The sequence below is a fragment of the Nipponia nippon genome, unplaced genomic scaffold, assembly GCF_047370975.1.
Source record: "Nipponia nippon isolate SJK-2023a ecotype South Korea unplaced genomic scaffold, ASM4737097v1 scaffold_6, whole genome shotgun sequence".
Classification (NCBI taxonomy): Eukaryota; Metazoa; Chordata; class Aves; order Pelecaniformes; family Threskiornithidae; genus Nipponia; species Nipponia nippon.
In genome coordinates this window covers 1,950,921-1,969,689 of record NW_028262380.1, presented here as the reverse complement: position 1 = coordinate 1,969,689, position 18,769 = coordinate 1,950,921, and the positions used below count along the sequence as shown (strand labels likewise).

The following is an 18,769-nucleotide window of genomic DNA, read 5'->3' as shown; positions in this document are numbered from 1 at the left end:
CCTCGGCAAGAAATGGGAGATCTCTAATACATCTCCATATTGTTGTTTAACAGGGAGCTTAAAACAATCTGTTGAAGGGCTCGGAGATACTTATTGGAGCCAGTTTTCCTCACTTACATTAACTGGCTTCAGGACCCAGCTTCCCCTCTCCATCCTAATGGTCAAGGGGAAGACAGACAACATGGAACATAAATATTAAAAGTGAAGGCACTGTAAGTGTGATTTAGGTGGAGTTTAAACATCAGATTTGGGACTTCTGAGAACTTCTGCTCAGCTGCTGTCTAATCCTGATGCTTCCTCCTGAGTAGCTTAGTACTGGGTTTCGTTGCGTAAAATTTGGCAATGTGTAACACATCTGCACCTCCCTATGTGTAACACATCTGCACCTCCCTGAGACCTTCTCCCGTTTGGAAGGAATGAGTGCTCCCAAGCCTGTCCATATGCATAAGTTTCAGCATTTTCACCCAAAATCTATAGTACCCTCTGCCTAGGTCTGCCAAAGCCCCACGCGTGGTCGCAGTGCTTGGAGCATCCCAGGTAGGTGCTGGCAAAGGTGGTTGGAAGAGGTAAATGGAGACACAGTGGTGCTTAAACACCTTGCTAGAGCACCCATGATCTTCTCTAGGTCTCATCTCAGGGTAGTTTATATGTATTGTGCTGCCGAGCTGCTCGGTTTGCTGCTCCCTGGTGAATCTTGCCAGGGAGAAAGCACCAGTGGAGGGACAACCACAGCTCCATGGTTGGGTGTCTTCCTGGGAGAGGAGAGCCCTGTGAGTTACGATGCTTTGCGATAAACCACCAGTGATTATAAACCAGAAGCAAGTCTTGGAGCAGGCAATAAGGTGCTGCGTTCCCCCAGCATATAACTGAAACTGGAATTCAGTTAAGGGAGGAAGGGTTGAAGCTGCTGCTCAGCCCATACGGAGATATTTCACCTTACGGCATCTTCCAAGCAGCTCTTTTGCCTCTCTTTCTTCCCCCAGGCAGCACTAACATGTTTGCGTAGGAATATGATGAGACGTTCAAGCGCTTTTGGTTACATAAAGTGAAATCAGGGAAGCTATTAGGTGTCTCTGTTTATGCCGCTGGATTTGTGACCAAGCATGGGCTCCAGCCCATCATTAGTAGCAAGGGAGCAAAAATAGGTTGTATACAAATAGCTGATAGCAAAGTTGAAAGTGTGTGTTGATACATTCATTCACGTATGCCCCAGAAGAAAGGCCAACCAGACCGTTTCTGTGCCCACGCGTTGATTGCTCGGCGCAGGTACATCCTGAGATTTGTTTTAAATGCCTTGGGTTTGTTTGTTTGTTTTTCCTTTTCAGGCACTGCTAGAAACAGCCCTGACTAGAGTGGTCCTGCCAATGCCTATACTGGTTCTACCTCCAATTATTATGTCCATACTGGAAAAGTAAGTGTTTGGTAATATGAAGGGGGGGATTTTTCAAGGGGAAGGGAGATGAGATGCTCAGGAGGTGTTATTCATTGCTATTTCTTAGCATTGGTCCATCAAAGACTTTTTTTTGCTTATGAAAATGTTCATGTTCCAGCATTTTTGACCATTGTTGTAGGCTGTTAAAGTGTTATGTTGATGTATTTTAAACCATCTTTCTGAGACCCCAGCAGTATGAACAACTCAATTCCGTAGGGTCAGTGTGAGCCAAAACTCTCTGAATTCAGTGGAAAAGCATCCGTAAGTTTTCAGTCCTCCATTTAGCAAACATTAGAGCTGCCCCATGGGGTCAGACTAAAGGTCTCGGCTCGGGGTCAGCCAGCGACAGGGAGCGTGGGGACTGGCTGACCACACGCCGCCTCCAGACCACCTTGGCCACGGTTGGACTTGCTTATGCCTTGTTTGAACGCACTTGTACTTCCTTTCAATAATGTCCTGTGGCTTGGACTTCCCCAGAAGAATATATGCTTTACATATTCTGCAGAAATTTGCTTTCTGGCACTGTTTAAGCCAGAATCTCTCCGAGCAGGTGTCTCCGTGGAGCATCAGTGCTAGGAGAGCGGGCAGGACAGGGCAGGGTTATTATTTCATGTCTAATTATCTCCTATCAGAGTTCTTAATAGCAAAAAAAAACCCCACAAACTGCCCCGTCCATTGGCCATTCTCCCATCTTGTTTTCCAGCACCTCCGCTTTTTCTCCTGCCTAGAGATGCTGTGAGCCTGTTGGGAGCTGTTGGGTGCCTACGGCTCCTTAGGACACCCATCAGCGGCTGCTTCGGTGTGAATGATCCATGGGGTGGGGGTCACCTTGCCAACCTCTGAGACTGATTAGTGCATTGAAAGATGGAGGTGCTAAAGGGCTTGCTACCTTTGTCCAGACAGCCAAGCTGGAAGCACTCTTTAAACAAATCTGTTGATAATGGCTGCTCTAAAGCACTCCACTGACAAAGTAAATAGCAATTAGTACGATTAGGGATTGACCCATAGCTTTGGTTAGCCTTGTTTACCCTTGTAGAAACACCCCTGGGCGATTTTCTCTCCGTAACGGAAGGGTCAGGGCTGCTTCTGTAAGTTTGGAGTCTGATTTTTTAACATCTAAATTTAAAAATATAGATATAGTCTGGTACCCCTTTAGCATCTAGAGGCTCTCACCAAGATCGGTTCCTCCCATGGCCTGGGTGTGGGGAGAAACAGGGCAACAAACTGTGTTTTCGGCACTGTAAAGTAGGTTCTTTCAGGCCTTTTTGGCCAAAATATACTGTTTTCCTCTCTTTTTTGAAGGGACTCTGGTGGTTCCCTGTGGCAGGGCACAGTCTTGGTACCACTTTCTGCACGCCACTGTTTGGAGGTGGCTGCTGGAAACACAAAAGGACAAGGGGTAGATTCCAGTCCCCCTAATTTTGTGGAAAGCATTTGATTTTCACTTCGTGCTGCTCCTTGACAAAAGCTCTGCAGCCTCTGTCGTGCTCGGAGACCCTGTGTCACCCAGACGGTTCCCCAGCCCATGATCTGCCTGCAGGAGAGGTGCTCAGGAGTGACCGTGTCTTACTCTAGAGTACCTTACTCAGGGCTTGCTCAAAATCCTGTGTAAGAAGAACCGGGATTGTCACTTATCTTTGTACCCCAGCATCTTGGCAGCTTCCCTGCTTCAAATTCAGACGCGCGATTCTAGCCTTTATAATCCCATCAAAGCTGCTCTGCTGTTGTCAGTCGAGAGGACTTCTGTTTTCATCTGTCCACATGCCAGACACTTCAGAAATGCCACCGATTTGTGATATTCTTACCACCGAGCTCTTTCTTTTCGCCTTTCTGTCGCACCGAGGTTTTGCACCGAAGTGGCTGCGTGTGTTACCGCTGGCTTAACACGGGCACTGGTTCCAGTCTAACCATACCCTGATGATTAGCTCATCCAGGAAAGATCACCCTGGAGGACAAACTGTTTTATCCATATAATTCAGAGGATCTTTGCTATTCTGGTTACACATTGTTGGGGTTTAACCCCATTGTCGGGGTTTAACCCCAGCCGGGGGTGTACCTGTTGTCGTGGGCTTTATCCATGGCCACACGCTTTGAGGTGCTCCAGCGTGACCTCACACACAGCTGCTGATGCTTCAAGGTGTACTTGCTGCAGCGTGGGCTTATCCACAGCCAGAGATGCTTCGAGGTGTACCTTCTCCAGTGTGGACTTATCCTTGGGCCACAATCCCTTCAGAGGTACCTGCTGCAGCACAGACATAACCACGGCCACAGACGCTTCGAGATGTACCTGCTCTGGCGTGGGCTTATCCACGGCCACAGGCGCTTCGGGGTGTCCTGCTCCCGCATGGACTCACCCACAGGTCACAGTCCCTTCGACTCGAGTTTGGACCGGAGCTCCAGCCTGTCCGGTATGGCAGCACAGGAACAGCAGCGATGCCCTGGCCGTCTGCCAGCCCAGGCGCATGGCCATCGCTGCAATCAGAACGTTCCCAGGCACAGCAGAGGCAGACGATCAGCGGTGCAGCCCTACAGCGAGCAGCGAGAGCAAAAAGCAGCCACTAACGAGCACCAGGCTGTAATATACAGTGAGGCAAGCAAGCCCCGCGGCAAGCACAGGAGCCTCCCGATTAATAGCTAAACAGCAGTAACAGCTATAAATTCGATCTAGCACGTTCCAATGAAACCTGTCATTATCTTGAACCCTTTGAATCCCACATTGGGTGCCAAAAAGGACTGTCGTGGTTTAACCCCAGCCGGCAACTAAGCCCACCCAGCCGCTCGCTCGCTTCCCCGCGGTGGGATGGGGGAGAGAATCGGAAGGGTAAAAGGGAGAAAACTCGTGGGCTGAGATAAAGACAGTTTCATAGGTAAAGCAAAAGCCGCGCACGCAAGCAAAGAAAAACAAGGAATTTATTCACCTCTTCCCATCGGCAGGCAGGTGCTCAGCCATCCCTAGGAAAGCAGGGCTCCATCACACATAACGGTGACTTGGGAGGACAAACGCCATCACCCCGAACGTCCCCCCCTTCCTCCTTCTTCCCCCAGCTTTAAGTGCCGAGCATGATGTCCTGTGGTGTGGGATGTCCCTTTGGTCAGTTGGGATCAGCTCTCCCAGCCGTGTTCCCTCCCAGCTCCTTGTGCCCCCCAGCCTCCTCGCTGGTGGGGTGGGGTGAGGAGCAGAAAAGGCCTTGACTCCGTGTAAGCACTGCTCAGCGATGACAAACACACCCCTGTGTTATCAACACTGTTTCCAGCCCAAATCCAAACCATAGCCCCATACTAGCTTCTATGAAGAAAGTTAACTCTACCCCAGCCAAAACCAGCACAAACATGAACAGTCAAAAATCTTTATGTGCAAAAATTCAAAGTTTCTAGAAATCTGGTCTATAAATGATTGTCATCAACAGGAAACGCTGAGGACCATCATGAGTCTTGCTAAGCATCCACAAGCTCAAATAAAACTAACAGTGAAATTTGCTTTGCACTTGGGGGCATCGTAACTTCTTGTACCGATATGATGAGTTTTACTAAATGCACCTGTGCTCTGTGCAAGAGTTATTGAAACTAATTTTATCTGTCAAGCAAATGTAGGAGACATTTGAAGACAACAGGAGGCTGTCTTCAAAAAGTTGTCATTTTAACTAATAGAAAGACCTAATTCAGGTTTGCAAGAGAATACGGTCCTCCCCACCACCCCCAAATGAAACTCTGTAGATATAAAAATATCTGGGCACTGATTTTGCCTGCCTAAATTCTACTTAGAGCTTGGTGCCTACTGTTTCATTTTCCATCAAATATCTTTGGATTCCTGGAAGCCTGTGAGTGAGAAACAGCAGGGATAGGGAGTGAGGTGCAGCTTGGCCACGCAGCTCGAGGTGGTATCGCTGTGGGTCGTGGCAGCACTCACCTGCCACAGAGAGCATCCCTTTGCATAGCCGAGGGATACGCAGGCCGGGCATCAACTCACAGATCTTCTAAAGTGATTATTGAAGGACAGAGTCAGAGGTGAAACCTCATCTTGGAAGAAAAACTTGGAGGATTTGGTGAAAAGTTTAACTTTTAAAATTTAGTAGAATTTTAGTTAGACTAGGGCGTTTTTAATGGGAGTCATATCAAGGCATGCATTATCAATTTATTTATAGAAATCCTTACAGTGTCTATAAATGAGAAAGACGAGAGTGACGGCTTATCATTTGGAGGCTGGAGATCTGGAATCAGAAGTCGCAATCTGGATCCTCTACTAAGTCATTTGCATTTGGGGTTGCGGCGAAGGAGGAGGGCGATCCTCCTGCCTTGCCTTTGGGTCCGGGTGGAAGTGGGTGACAGTGCTGCGGTTGGGTGGGAGTCGCACCACCCCGGGAGCAAGCTACGTGCTCCCCGCAGCGCTTTTCGGATTCGTAGAAAACCCGCTCCCTCGTTTTCATCTCGGTATTCAAAAAGTTTATTTTAAGTGGCCAGTTCCTGGTCGTCGTCTTTCCACTTGGATCCAGGTCTTTCCTCTCTCTCAGCCATCTCTCCATCTGCATGTTTTAACTCCCCCAGCTGCCTCTCTCGTCTCTTGTGCCATTTTTTTCAGCTCTCTTGGCTTCTCTCGTCTCTTTGCCTGCTGTGTATTTTAACTCCCAGGGCCGCCTTCTCTGCTCTCCAAGTAATTCAATGTTACCTCCCACTGCTGCGCTCCGCAGCGCGCCATTCTTTCCCCATGTTTCATGCATTTCCTGCTGCTTGGACGCTCTGTTGAAGCAGCTAACATATAGAATCAATGTTTATTTTGAGACTACATATGCCATGCGGGGAACACGGTGTCAGTTATTTTGTGCAGATGTATTCTCATTTAAGTTTTATAAATAATATCCATGTTGGCAACTTTAATACGGAAAAATATTGGTTTCGCATCGTCTATGAGATGAAGACAACTCATCTATGGGATGTAGCTGACTTTGGAGCAGACAATGGAAACTTCACTAGTACTTCCATGTCACAGACGGGACAACTACATCCACTGCATGAAGTTGGACTTCTCGTCCCTCGGACATTTCCCTTTATACAGATGCTTCTGTGAATCCTTTTGTCTGGTCGTCAGGATGAAATTTGGGAAATGGTGCCGGTTTCTCCCAGCCATCATCCAAGACTTCTCCAGTAGTCTTTGTCCAGCCTCTGACTCCTTGCAGAGTTGAAGCCCATCACGCAGCTGGTCTGTGGGTAGAGCATCCCGGTCTGTGTGTAAGTGCAACCTCAGGTTCCCCTGTAGGCTGAGCTCCGGGGTAGGAGAGCCCAAATCCAGTGGTACTTGGTTCATGTGGTCTGGACAAGTGGTGGACAAGCTCAGTCCACCAGCTATGTCTGCTGTGGGCACTTTGAGCTAATAGCTGGCAGTGGAGATTGAAGAACGTAAGCTCCTCTTATCTCCTTATCCTAAAGCCTCTTCTCTGCCTCGGAGGGTCTGAAGTGCAGCAGAAGGTCTGAGGATGGGCTCCAAGAGCTCATGAATGTCAGGCTAGACAAGAGGAGGCCCTAGAGCCGACTGTGCGGTGTTTATGGAGGAGAGAGAAAGCTGGAACTGTAAATGGGCAAGAGCTGAGAGAGAAGCGGGGAGCAGACTAGTTGTGTCCATGAAAGAGGAGTGTTTCTACTCTTTCGCCTCCACGCCATCCTGCTCTGGTGGCAGGGCTGCCACAGCATCCTCACGCAGCAGTTGTCAGGGCTGTTTTCCCGTAAAGCTCATAAAATTAGGATGCTCCCAGGTTGGATCAACATTAGAGAGCTGCTCTGGCTTAGCTAAGTCAGTCTAAGCATGAAAAATGGATTCTCTTGATGGATAGCCAGTGCTCAGCCTATGGCTTTGTGGTGCTGGAAGGGCGTTTTCTTCAGCTTAAACTGTGTTTTTCACTGCAGAAATGCGTGTGAGGTGGGAGGCCCTCCTGGGCCTCATGTTCATGGCCTTTTGCTGGAGATATTCTTCTTCTGCCAGTGCGTGCAGAATGTTTCCTACAAGTGCTCTTCCCCCTTTGAAGTGCAAAGTCTCTCCGTCCAGCTAAACCCTCGCTGAAGTTTGTTTAAACTAAACAGCCGCCAGCAGCGACACCTTAAACTGCTGTGGCTGTCTCCAGAGTAAACATTGAAACTGCTCCTTTAATTATGTCAATCAAGCACAAAAATCCCCCAGCCGCACTCTGTTTGCATCTGCTGTGTCCTCTGGAGGGGGCACTGGGGCTACAGCCAAGAGCAGGAGATGCTCCCCATCAGGAGGACAGCGGTGGCCTGGCTGGACAGGACAGCAGACAGAGCTAGAAAAGCTCAGCATTCCCCAAAATGACCCCAAATGAATGAGAAAAGCTCGGAAACACCCTCCGCAGATAGCAGAGAGACCTGACGGGGTCTCTGAAGGAGAGACGTGGTACGGTGCCGGCTCTGGGAGGTTCTCAGCAGATCTGGGGCCTGGGGTAGGACAACCACCCCAAACTATTTGCACATCAGAGGGGTGTTGTGAACCCCGGGCTCTGAGGAGCCTGGGATACCTCGGGATACCCGGAGCTTCAGCCTCCAGCGCTTTTCTTACCCCGCCGGCATCCTCGGCGTCTTGCGATGTATGTATTAGCTTTGAACCTGTTTATACCAAACACTCCAGAAACCCCACAGAATCTGTCAGCTGGGAGACTTCGGTTAACTCCTGTCATATTTAGTTTAGCATCTGACACCTCCTTCTAGACAAATACAGCTCTGGTTCACTGAACCTGATAACTCCTTTTTAGTACAGCAACTGACTTCCATATGGAATAAATTACAGTACCTCTTGAAAAACGCCAGAGGCAGCTGCCAAATTATGCAAAATTTAAACCACTAATGAACAATGTGATGAAAGTTGAATGAAGGTGTATTTACAAGATCTACAACACACTGTCTCTGCGGAGCAGATGTACTGTCTGTACAAGTATGCGTGTGTCTGTGTATATACCTACGTACATGCACACTCATGCATATTGAAATGTTATCCGTAAGGTCTAGCTGGTTTAGGTATATCCGTTAGCAGTAAGTGCTACCTAGGATCCGTAAGCCAGAAGCTCCCCAGCGTGTTGCTGCCTTTTTAATATCTGCCAGGCAAATTTTATGAGGGCAAATTGCAGAAAGAGTAGGCGTTAGGGGGCTCTGAAGCGGGGTAAAGAAACAACTCTTTAAAAAAAAGGAAAAAGAGAGAGGAGGGGGGAAGTATTGCAAAAATGCATGTTCTTTGCCATCCAAAGGTATAACTATGGATCATTTATGCTAGCGAGGCGGACCATTTGTGCCAAAAATTTGGCTTCTAAAATTGGGAACAATAAAACATACCTATTATTGTCTTCCTGAAGATTTCCAATGTGAGACCTTCTCTGGGTGCAAATTTTTCGATCCCGTGTTGTCTAATCCGAGCGCCAAGCTTTAGTTCACCAGAGCCTGGCCAGTCCCGTCCTGTGTACGTGGTGACAGTCTGTAAAACTGCTGTTCTCGTATGAAAATAGCTTCAAGTGCTTCTGCAGAATTACTGGTAGGGTAAGATGGTATTTGCTCTTGTGAATACAGCAGTCTGCTTCAGAAGATGCCAATGGCAAAGTTGGGTGATCGGGGGGATCTAAAGGTCCAGGCCTCCGCTTCCCTGGTCAAACCGCTTGGCAGAGCACACGGGACAGTGTTGTAAACTAATTCGCTCTTCAACAAATAGATATTAATATTATTTATTTTTAATCTGCCGTAATGCTCTGCAATTAAACCCTTTGGAAACATCGAATCATTCACTTCTGATGGGGGGCTAATGGGTGAAAAGAGGGTTTTTGATTGCATTTGACAGCTAACAAAATGCAGCATGCAATATTTTACTTAATTTCTGAGATCTGTGGCGAGAGCAAAGATCCTAGGGACAGAAGAAAAGTGGACCTCTCGACTAATTACGAGTCATTTATTCTGAACCTCACGAATTTTAGAATCTGAATCCCAATTAAGACATTACACTACATGCGTTAATTAGTCCCCTCTCCTTTTTAAATCAAGCCATAACTCTTCTTAATTAGGAGGTTAGCCATGGTAATTTGAACTGGCCTGAGTTTGAAGCACTCCTGGAAATCACACCTGGGGGCTGTACTGGGGATCCTTTTAAATTGGTTGAGTTTTTACTTGGGTGATTATAAGGTCCCCAACAGGGCAGTAATTAAAGAGGGTGCAGCTTCCAAATGAAGATGTCAGGGGTGGTATAAGCAGTGATGTCTTGGTTCTAAACTGTACTCCAGGGAGGCTTGAAGGATGCTGGTCATATGATTTTCTCAGCAAGGGCTCTCATGGATCATGACAGCTTAATCAGGAGAATAAATCAGTTCCAGGAGCTGCCCCTCTGCGTCCCAGGGACTAGTTATCACAGCTTATTGACGGCAGTTCTTGAACGTTGCATTTGTTGAAGAGCGTGGAGCAAGGTAACCTGCTTCCCTGACTCAGACAGGATCCTGGTGGACTTCTGCAGGAGTCTTTCAGGTTAGATCGTGCTCTACGCACAACAAAGTAGCTAAATATTGGAGAACAGAAGCTTGGCTTTCACAGCAGAAATTGATAGGATCAACTCTGTCTCGATAGCTTATTAGTGAAGAGCTGAGATATTGGAGGAGTTAAGGCTCTGGATCTTGTTTTCCTTCCCCACTTCCCCCAAACCTTCTCAAGATGAAGACAGCTTTCAGCGAGCATCGCTAGCAAAGGGCGAAGAGTCTGAATGTTCAGACACACAGACAACGTACAGCAGGGTAACAAGTTCCCACACATCAGCTGCTCTGTTATAATTCATCAGGTGCGGGTTTGTAGCCTGCAGTAAACGTGGAGTAGACGGGGGTTGAGGTAGTCTGTTGTCTTGCAGGGGCTGCATGGGGCGATGTGCCTGCACAATCACTTGTGCCTGTGCCAGAGCAGGCTAGCAACGTGCCCTGGTGTGGGAAGGGTTGCTTGTCTTGGTTTTGGTGGGCACCTTGCGAATGGTGCGCATTGGATTAGAAATGCTTTTTAAAACCCCGGTGACGGTAACCACAGTGATGTTTCATGGTTGGTGTAATCTGATTGTACCTTCCTCGATCAAAAGCGAGCTCCTGTGTTATCACCCCAGTGGAAAGGCATTAACTGGCAGCACTTTGCCCATGTTTGATGGCGGGACACCGTGAGGCATCGGCATCCTCAGGATCAGGATGGACGGAGGAGAGATGCGTGCTGGGACTAAGGCCATAGCTGGTGACCCAGCAGCGAATCTGCTGACTCTCTACGTTGCTAATATACACTGAATATTCAACCAAAACTCGCTGTCAGATTACTGGTTTATATTCCCAGTTGTTTCAGATTGGTAGAAGAAAGTTGAATGACAAGTGTCCTTTTGGTGTAACTAGCTCCAGAACAAACCCCTCAAGAATGACATTTTTCCCCTTAACATTTGTAAACTGTCTGAGGTCCTGTATCCTGGAATATACTTAACATGCCGCCTTCTACCAGCTAAATGTTGTCCCTGTCATTCGGCGTTAATTGCGGCAGAAGGGTCTCTTAATGGGTCATTATCAGAACTTGACCTTGCAGGTATCTGAAAGTGTTTGCTGTTAACAAGTCTTGAACTCATAAATATCCCCTTGGGGCCAGCAAGTGTTAAAACATCCTTATCGCTCACTCTGCAGAGGTTTGATTTTTGACAAATTAAGGTATTGTCAAGTTTACAACTTTATTACCCCGTTAACAAAGTCATGTGCCTTTTTCAGTACCACCACGCGATAGGGCCTAAGTTCCTTCTGCTCACCCAACCTTGATGTTGGGTGACCTTAATGGCTCCAAAGCCTTAATGCAGGTGACACCTGTGTGCAGCCAGATCACTTCGTGTGCCATTTACTCCAGTGTGAGATGGTTTGAAAGGGGGGGAGCGTGTGTGAAGTGATCCTGTTTTAATTTAGGAGAAGTGACCACTTAGGTTGGCGTGGGCTGTGTAACCCCAGCAGATGCAAAAGCACAGTGGGCAGGACTCGGGATCTTTTGTGGGTGAACTTGTTGATGACCTACTAAGAAGGAACCTAGACCAGTTAGAGATAGGGAGACCGGTGGGTCTGGGTGAACACTGGTGCCTGTTCTGCTGACGGCATGCACTCACCTCGTCTATGAAATGGTCTAACGAAGCCTTTTCTTTCCAGAACATCACTCCTGAGGTCCCGTCCCCGGATGATTCTCCCAGTCCAAAGCCTTGTGTGCCTCGCTGCCTTTGGCCTGGCCCTCCCCTTGGCCATCAGTCTCTTCCCGCAGATGTCCGAGGTCAGTACATGTCTGGTCACTGCAGTGGGATATCTCAGAGGGGCTTGCCAATGCCACTGCTTGCTTTGCCTTCCTGGGTAATTGTCTCATTCCTGTGGGGCCTCCTTCATTTTTGGATGAAGTCAGTTGCTGTCTTCTTCACTGGAACAAGTGCAGATTCACCGGGCAGGTGATGGTTATGTTAGTCCCTCCTGTTAGCGCATGCTAGCACAGATTAATATCACACAGCTTTTCTATGCTTTTAACCAATGTTTGGATCATGTGGTGGGATGTACCTTCCAAGCGAACAGAGGAAGAACTGAACAGAGGAGCCTTTGTTCCACCCAGCAAACGTACCTTTTACAGGCAAGGGATGGCCATGTGTGGTCCTCCTCCCTTCCATCGCATCCGTTGTCCTCCCACAGGGGTGGTCTGCTCCAGGCCTCGCCCACCTGGAGGGCATTTAGACTGTCCAGTAATCAAAAGACCAGGGATCAGGGGGACAACCAGGTTGGAATAAGATGGTTTTTTAAATGTATGAGGATAATGTTCTGCCCTCCTGATCCCCAGTCAGAGGAGTGTCTCAGCTAGCACGGAGGGTATCTGGTCCCTCTTTAGTGATACCCAGGTCAGGTCTGGTCAGATCACAAGTCAAGGGTTGTTGGTGTTTCTGACTGATGACTTCTGCTCAGAGACTCCAGCTGGGCTCATCCTGTCTTGTCTGGGGACGTGAGCTTAGAGCTGAGCTGCACCAGGGAGAACGTGGTTCAGCTCACCCTCTCCCATGATAACGGTGTTTCGTTGGCGTTAACATAGTGAAAACAGGTCTTTGTCCATTAAGCAAAGAGCGTGGAATACACGTTTGATGTGGATGTACTTTCCCAGAGCTTCTTTGAGAGTTTCTGCCTTTTCATCATCTAGCCTGGCCCTGGGAAAGCACGGCCTGGGGGGAACAGAGGAAAACTAGCCAAGGAAACAGGCAGCATGACTAATGAAATCACGTGTACCTAAGTTAGTTGAACAAATTGCTAAGGTGTATTTTTCTGTAAGTCATAAATTTTGACCATTCAGTGTTTGGTGCTTATAGGTTGGCAGATTGTAAATGTGTACCTTTATAGGGAGGGTCACTATTATAAAGAAGTAAAACCTCTATCAAACAGAGCAAAGGACTTTGCTGCAGTTCTTTCTGTGTCAACTAGAACAGTTGATCAGAAATTGGTATCACGGTCTCTGCTGGTTAATTCATTTTTTTTAGGATGGGTTTACCCATGACTTCTAGCCAGGGAATCTTGTTGTACACTTGTCTGCTAGACTGAAAAACGTGTTACAAATTTTTTGTTGTCCTTCTAGCTGTTTACAGGCTGAGATAAAACCATCCCTTCATCTTCTCTTTAAGAAACTGAATATATCTCAATCTTGGAGGCTCTTGCTAAAAGACGTGTTTTCTGAAGCTTTAATGATTCATATGGCTCTTCCTTAAACTTTTTCTAATTAGTCAACATCCTTTTTGGAGCACTTCCATAAGAACCAGACACAGTATTCCAGTAAGAAGTTGCACAAGTACCAGTTGCAGGAGCAATGTGATTTGCCTGCTTCTACTCGAATTCATACATCCACAGAGCATGTTAGTCATTTTGGCATGAGCTCAACCTTAGCTCCTTGTCCATCAGTTTTTTTGCTGTGATCCTAAGTTCTGCTCAGAGGTTTTGGTTATGAAAGACTGAGGAGTATTTCCAGGTCTCGTACCCATTCAAGATACATGCCCAGAGTATGTCCAAAGTTCCTGTCGGAAGGAGACTTGGACATAGAGCATCCCTTATGCTCCTCTTCCCAGGGAAAGGTGCTTCACCCACCAGAAGGTAGCCATGGCCTTTCCTGGGAGGTCTCCTTTCAAGATAACCAGGGAAGCAAGACCACAGGAGGTACCACCAACCTCATTTACCCCGAAGGTGACATTGCCACCGTTCTTCCAAAATGGTGCTCCATGCCATAGGTACACTATTTGCATCCAGAAGCACTTTTATGTTTGACCACAGTATGTTTCGCGTTGTCTTCTTTTCCACATATCTAGAGGCCTCTGTATCAGTGACCTGGGCTCTTAATTATTTACCACTTTCCCAGACTTCGTGTCATCTCAAGCCTTAAGCGGCGGTCATTGTGTATTTTCAATGCAAATGTTTAATAACGCTGGCCAAACCAAACCATTCTTTCAACACAGACAGGAAACTCACCCTACAATTCTGTTCTGAAATTTAGCATTTTGTACATTTCCAGTATTTTCCATAGGCATCGCTCAGCATGGGCTTTTCTGAAATAGTAAGTGCCTACTAAGGTCAGTGGGAACTAAAGTTTTGCTACCAGAATCAGAGGTATTCAGAGTTAAACACTTTGGGCTCTACAAAAATAATTATCCATTGCCGTAGTTTCTTTATCTAAAAATGAAGCTCTCAAGGTCTTTTTGCCTTTTGTATTCTAGCTTTATGGGTTACAGATAATTTATAACGTATAGTATCTGATACTGCAGCTTGAGAAATTGTGTTGATGCTAAAAGCTGAATGAATTGTAGCCCACAAGGAAAATTAAGGTCTGGCTTCCTTCAAGGGATATTCAAATTGCAGGCATCAGGCGATACTGAAACCATCCAGCATCGCTTGAAAATGGCCTTCTAAAAGCAGATGAAATGTTATCTGCAGTGTAAACATGAATCAGCACTGATTAGTAGATCAAACAGAATGACGTGCTCTCTGCCCACGCTTCATGTCAACGAAGAGAAACCATTAAAGCTGGTGGTATAGCTCATTACCTACTGGGGTCTCGGCTCCACTCAACTGGAGTTAGCTCCATGAGTGCAGCTGGACCTCACATCTGTTGACACCACGGAATCAAGTTCTCCATAGCAGCCTGGTCTGAACAGTCTTCCAGTTATGTTTGCGTTCATTATAAATATGTAGGAGTGTGTGTATAAAGGGCATTCCGCCCATCCCGCAAAATCTCATTGAGACTTTCTCAGCGGTCAGTGACTGTGGGGATGCTCAAGTGAGCAGAGCAAGTGATTTATCTGAAACAACCTCTCCAGAGCCATTTCTTCACGGTCTTCCATAGGAAATCCGAGTTTCCTTGCAAAGAGCATGTCTCAATACGTGTCACTTCTCGGTCACTCATCAGTGGTCCATGAACTTGTCAGATAACTAAGTTAATAGACTTTGAGTGTTTGAACGTTGACCTCTCTGTATAGGTATATGCATATGCACGTGTATATATGTACACATGTGTGTATTTGCTTTTTCTCATAACCGCGGTAGGTGAAGCAGCTATGAACATAACACGACTGAGATGATGCTGTTGTAATGAGCACTACCCAGGGAGTAAATTATTAACAACAAGATGTAATAGGCGTGTTCTGTTCCAAAAATATGATTATGGTCTGAGCAGCAACCCTTTCAGGAATTGCAAATGAGCCAAATTCTGCCCTTAATCACACATTCACAGTCCTTTTTCTTTAGTCAGAGAGCAAACACAGAAGCTGATGTGTTATTAAGCGCTTGTTTTAGCATGGGAGCTTGACTGGCCGCCTTTGATCCACTCTTCTAAAGGGGCTCAAACTTACAATTAGTTTTCAAGCAGAATTGAAGCCTTGCAATGGATCTAATAAATGTGCTAGATAAATGCAGCCACCTTATCACATCAGCTGTAGCTGCTTCAGAGTTATACCTGCTTTAAAGTAACGTAAGAGAAATCAGAATTCAGCTCTGGTTGCATACAGGAGCACCAATATAAACTAAATGAAAATTCTGGAGCTGAACAACCTTCATGTGCTGGGAAGGATAATGCATCCAGATCTGCTCTTTGGTTGGTATTTAGTCTAGCTAAGACCTCGTACCTTCCTTGGTTTTTGTACAGACGGAATCCGCTTTGATGTCTGTAACGGTGCTCCCGAATTACAGCATGTTTCTAGATGTTACGATTTTGAAGATCACCTTATAAAAATAAAACCCTAGTGTCAGCTGTAAAGACATGGGCCCTTGAGACTAAGCATGCTTCAGATGCTGAGAAATTCACTTTTCATCCCAGTACAGTGTTAACTCCGGTACCTAAATGCATCAATATGCATCAAGTAATTCACTGCTGTTAAGTTTAGGAGAAACATCTAGTTAATGCATTTAGCCCACAACCTCCAACTGCCTCCCATGCCCCCCGGGGAATCTCTTTTCTAGCCGCCTATCCTACAGCATCCCCACTGACAACTCCTACTCAGCTATGCACTGCCAATAGAAACAGCTGTGACAGTTCCAAACTGAAAATGGGACTTGTGCAAATGAAATTCAGTGTAGCAGCAAAAGAAATAACCATGGGGTTGCTCCACTGATTTTCCACCCTTTGGTCCCTGCTCGTCCCGATCATTCATTTTTCAGCATCCAAGAGGATGCTGTTGGACATCCAGGCTGTTGCAAACCCACCGAAACTTGCCTCGTCCCATGCCCAGTGTCCTGGGGCGTGCTGATAAAGAAGGATAAACCCAGGTGAGAAATGGAGCCGAAGCAAGAGCTGATGGCAGAGAAGATCCTTCCACCGGCTCTAATACACGCGCCCTCACCACAGGTTAAGTTTAAAGGACCTTGGTTGCTGGTTAGGGCAGAACAAGCCATCTTCCGGAATTAGGCTGATTTCAGCTGAAAGCCTTTTCTTAAAAATAATCTTCCTTTTGGATCTCCAGGATGAGGGGAATAAACAGCCTAAAATCCAAGGCTGAGCTATTGTTTTCCAATCTGTTTTAGCCTTCATCTTGTTGGCAGGCTGCTTTAGAAAAGCAAAAGGTTAATGAGCCAATGTGCAGTGGGATTATTGCAGTAAAGATGACAGTGAACCAGTAATTACTAATTAGATGCAGTTTAACAGGAGGAACAAGTGAAATCTCCTCTTCACCAACTGTCAATAATTAGCAGATTTGGTGAGGTTGAAATGTGTCCACAGTTAAAAGGCTGATTTTTTAATGAAATGGCACTTGACAAAAGAGCTGTATGGAGGTCACAGCCATAGCCCTCGAGACGCTTCCCTATACCATACTTAGGAGGGAAATCAGATGCAAGACGGCAGGGGGTCCCCATGAAACCATTTCTCCCTTGGGATTACATTGCGCGGGGGGAGGGGAGCAGGAGGGATTCTCTGCAGTAATTTTGTCCAACTTGGATTGGAAGCAAAGGAAAGGATTTGCCAGCTGCCATGGGGAAAAATGTTTGAGAAGTGAGAAGTTCTGTGGTTTTTCTTTGCTTCTGGGTCTGAGGAATGGTTTCCTGAGAGTCTGGTGACCTGGCCAAAGTCTACCCTTGGGATGAAGGTTGGGCTTGGAAGGAACTCCTCTTAGAAAAGAAGTGGCACGAGGTCTTTAAGGACTGGCTGGAAGCTCAGTGGTATGTGTCTCCCAAAGACTGCGGAAGATTCAAGCTGTGCCCTGAAGCTTTGGTTTCATGCTGACACAGAGGCGATGCTCCATCGTTGACTTCTGAAGCATTAAGAGGTTCATCTGAGGTTCCTCTCCTCTGTACTGATCCAGTTTCTCTTCTGGCAAAGTAACTATTGACATAGGCAAGAGTATCTTTATTTTCCACATGAACTTAAAATGGAGAAGTGATCTGTGTGAGCTTCTTTAATGCCCATGGAAGTTTTTACTTGAGCAGAAACGCCCAGGATTTATATGATACTGAGTGGCTGAATACTGATGAGGTTCAAGTAGGGCTGGAGAGAAAAGCTATGGTATTTGGAAACATGTTGAGCCCTGTTCTGGCCTTCAGATGAAGGATGGTGCTTAACAAGGTTTGCGCCTGGCGTTCTTTGGTAAGGATGGACTTGTTCCTGTCAGAGGTTGGAGGACGAATGAGTGACGCTTTTCAGAGCGTAGTCCTGTGCCTGGAAGGGGAAAGTGATGGGAGAGGAGGTGACGTTTGGGGACCAGCAGAATGATACTGCCATGACTACACACAAAGGCTGGACATGGTTGCACAAAACTCGAATGTAAGTTACTAGCCCATCTTTTATAAGAAATAATAGCTCAAGGAAATCATAAACTAAGTCTATAGTTGTAAACCCAGTTGTAAACTCCCAACGCATAGAGCCTTCCTCTTTGGGGGAAGAGTTTGGCCGTATGGGTGCAAGCTGTGCCATACCGGTTGTCCCCCGAGCCTGAGACTGGATTCAGGTTCATGGTGTTTCATGCAGCTGTAGCCCTGCCTGTCCCATTGCAAGTACTCAGGAAGATGTGATGCGATAATTTTAGTCTGGGACCTCTCTAGGTTAATATGATTTATGAGTTATAGGGCTTATTTGAGCTCAGTTTTGACATCAGAGGACCATGGCCTTAATCTTACATTACAGGAGAGTCGTGTCTTCCTGCACCACGACAGTACCATGCCTCAGCTGAGCAGTGGCAAGGCAAAGATCTCTTTCGCCTTTGCTTTAAGTGTCTGAGACTTGCGCACAGAGCGAAGGGTACATCTGTCCTCCCGTACTTCTGATGGAGCCTACCCTTGCCGTCAGCCTGGGCATGGACCTGAAGTCTGGAGACTGAAGTGTTTGTCACCAGCTTTTTGTGACAAATCCTTCCCTGCTGCAGATCAAATCACAACCCTGGCCATCAGTCTTCATGAAGTCACCAGAGCAGCTCAAAGCACTGTGGGACCAGTCCCCAGTACTCAGCCCTGGTCCCAGTAGCTCATGCAGAGCGGTGGGACCTTAGCCATGCAGCACAACAGGATCCGCACCTGGACGTCTCAAGAAGGCGACTGCACGGTAACTGCCATCTGCTGAACAGGGAAGGGTGGTCGGAGGCTGCAGGCTGAGGGATGAGCAGTGAACTTGAACCTGACTCTGGGCTAACCAGCCAATTTTTTGGCAAGGTTTCGATCTCACTTGGTTTGAGACAGGAGCGCTTCTACTATTTGCTTCTCTGCTGTCTCCCTTCCTTCCCTGCTCTCACCAGGCCTCTCTGGTTGAGAGCATCAAGCAGAAGAGAAGACGATGTGTTCCCGACTTAGCCCCCCTTCTCAGCTCAGGTTTTCCTTCACCTGCACCAGCTGT

The 18,769-nt window shown here is 46.9% G+C and overlaps 1 protein-coding gene across 10 annotated transcripts in view; it reads left to right on the top strand.

Annotated features, from left to right (window-relative positions):
* SFXN5 (sideroflexin 5) overlaps positions 1–18,769 on the top strand; it is a 109,618-nt gene that overhangs the window by 71,527 nt on the left and 19,322 nt on the right. For all 10 annotated transcript variants that reach the window (XM_087737020.1, XM_087737024.1, XM_087737025.1 and 7 more), the window contains 2 exons: positions 1,326–1,411; positions 11,602–11,719. In XM_087737020.1, coding sequence (XP_087593146.1) covers positions 1,326–1,411; positions 11,602–11,719 — 204 coding nt within the window. The remainder of the gene's footprint in view (positions 1–1,325; positions 1,412–11,601; positions 11,720–18,769) is intronic.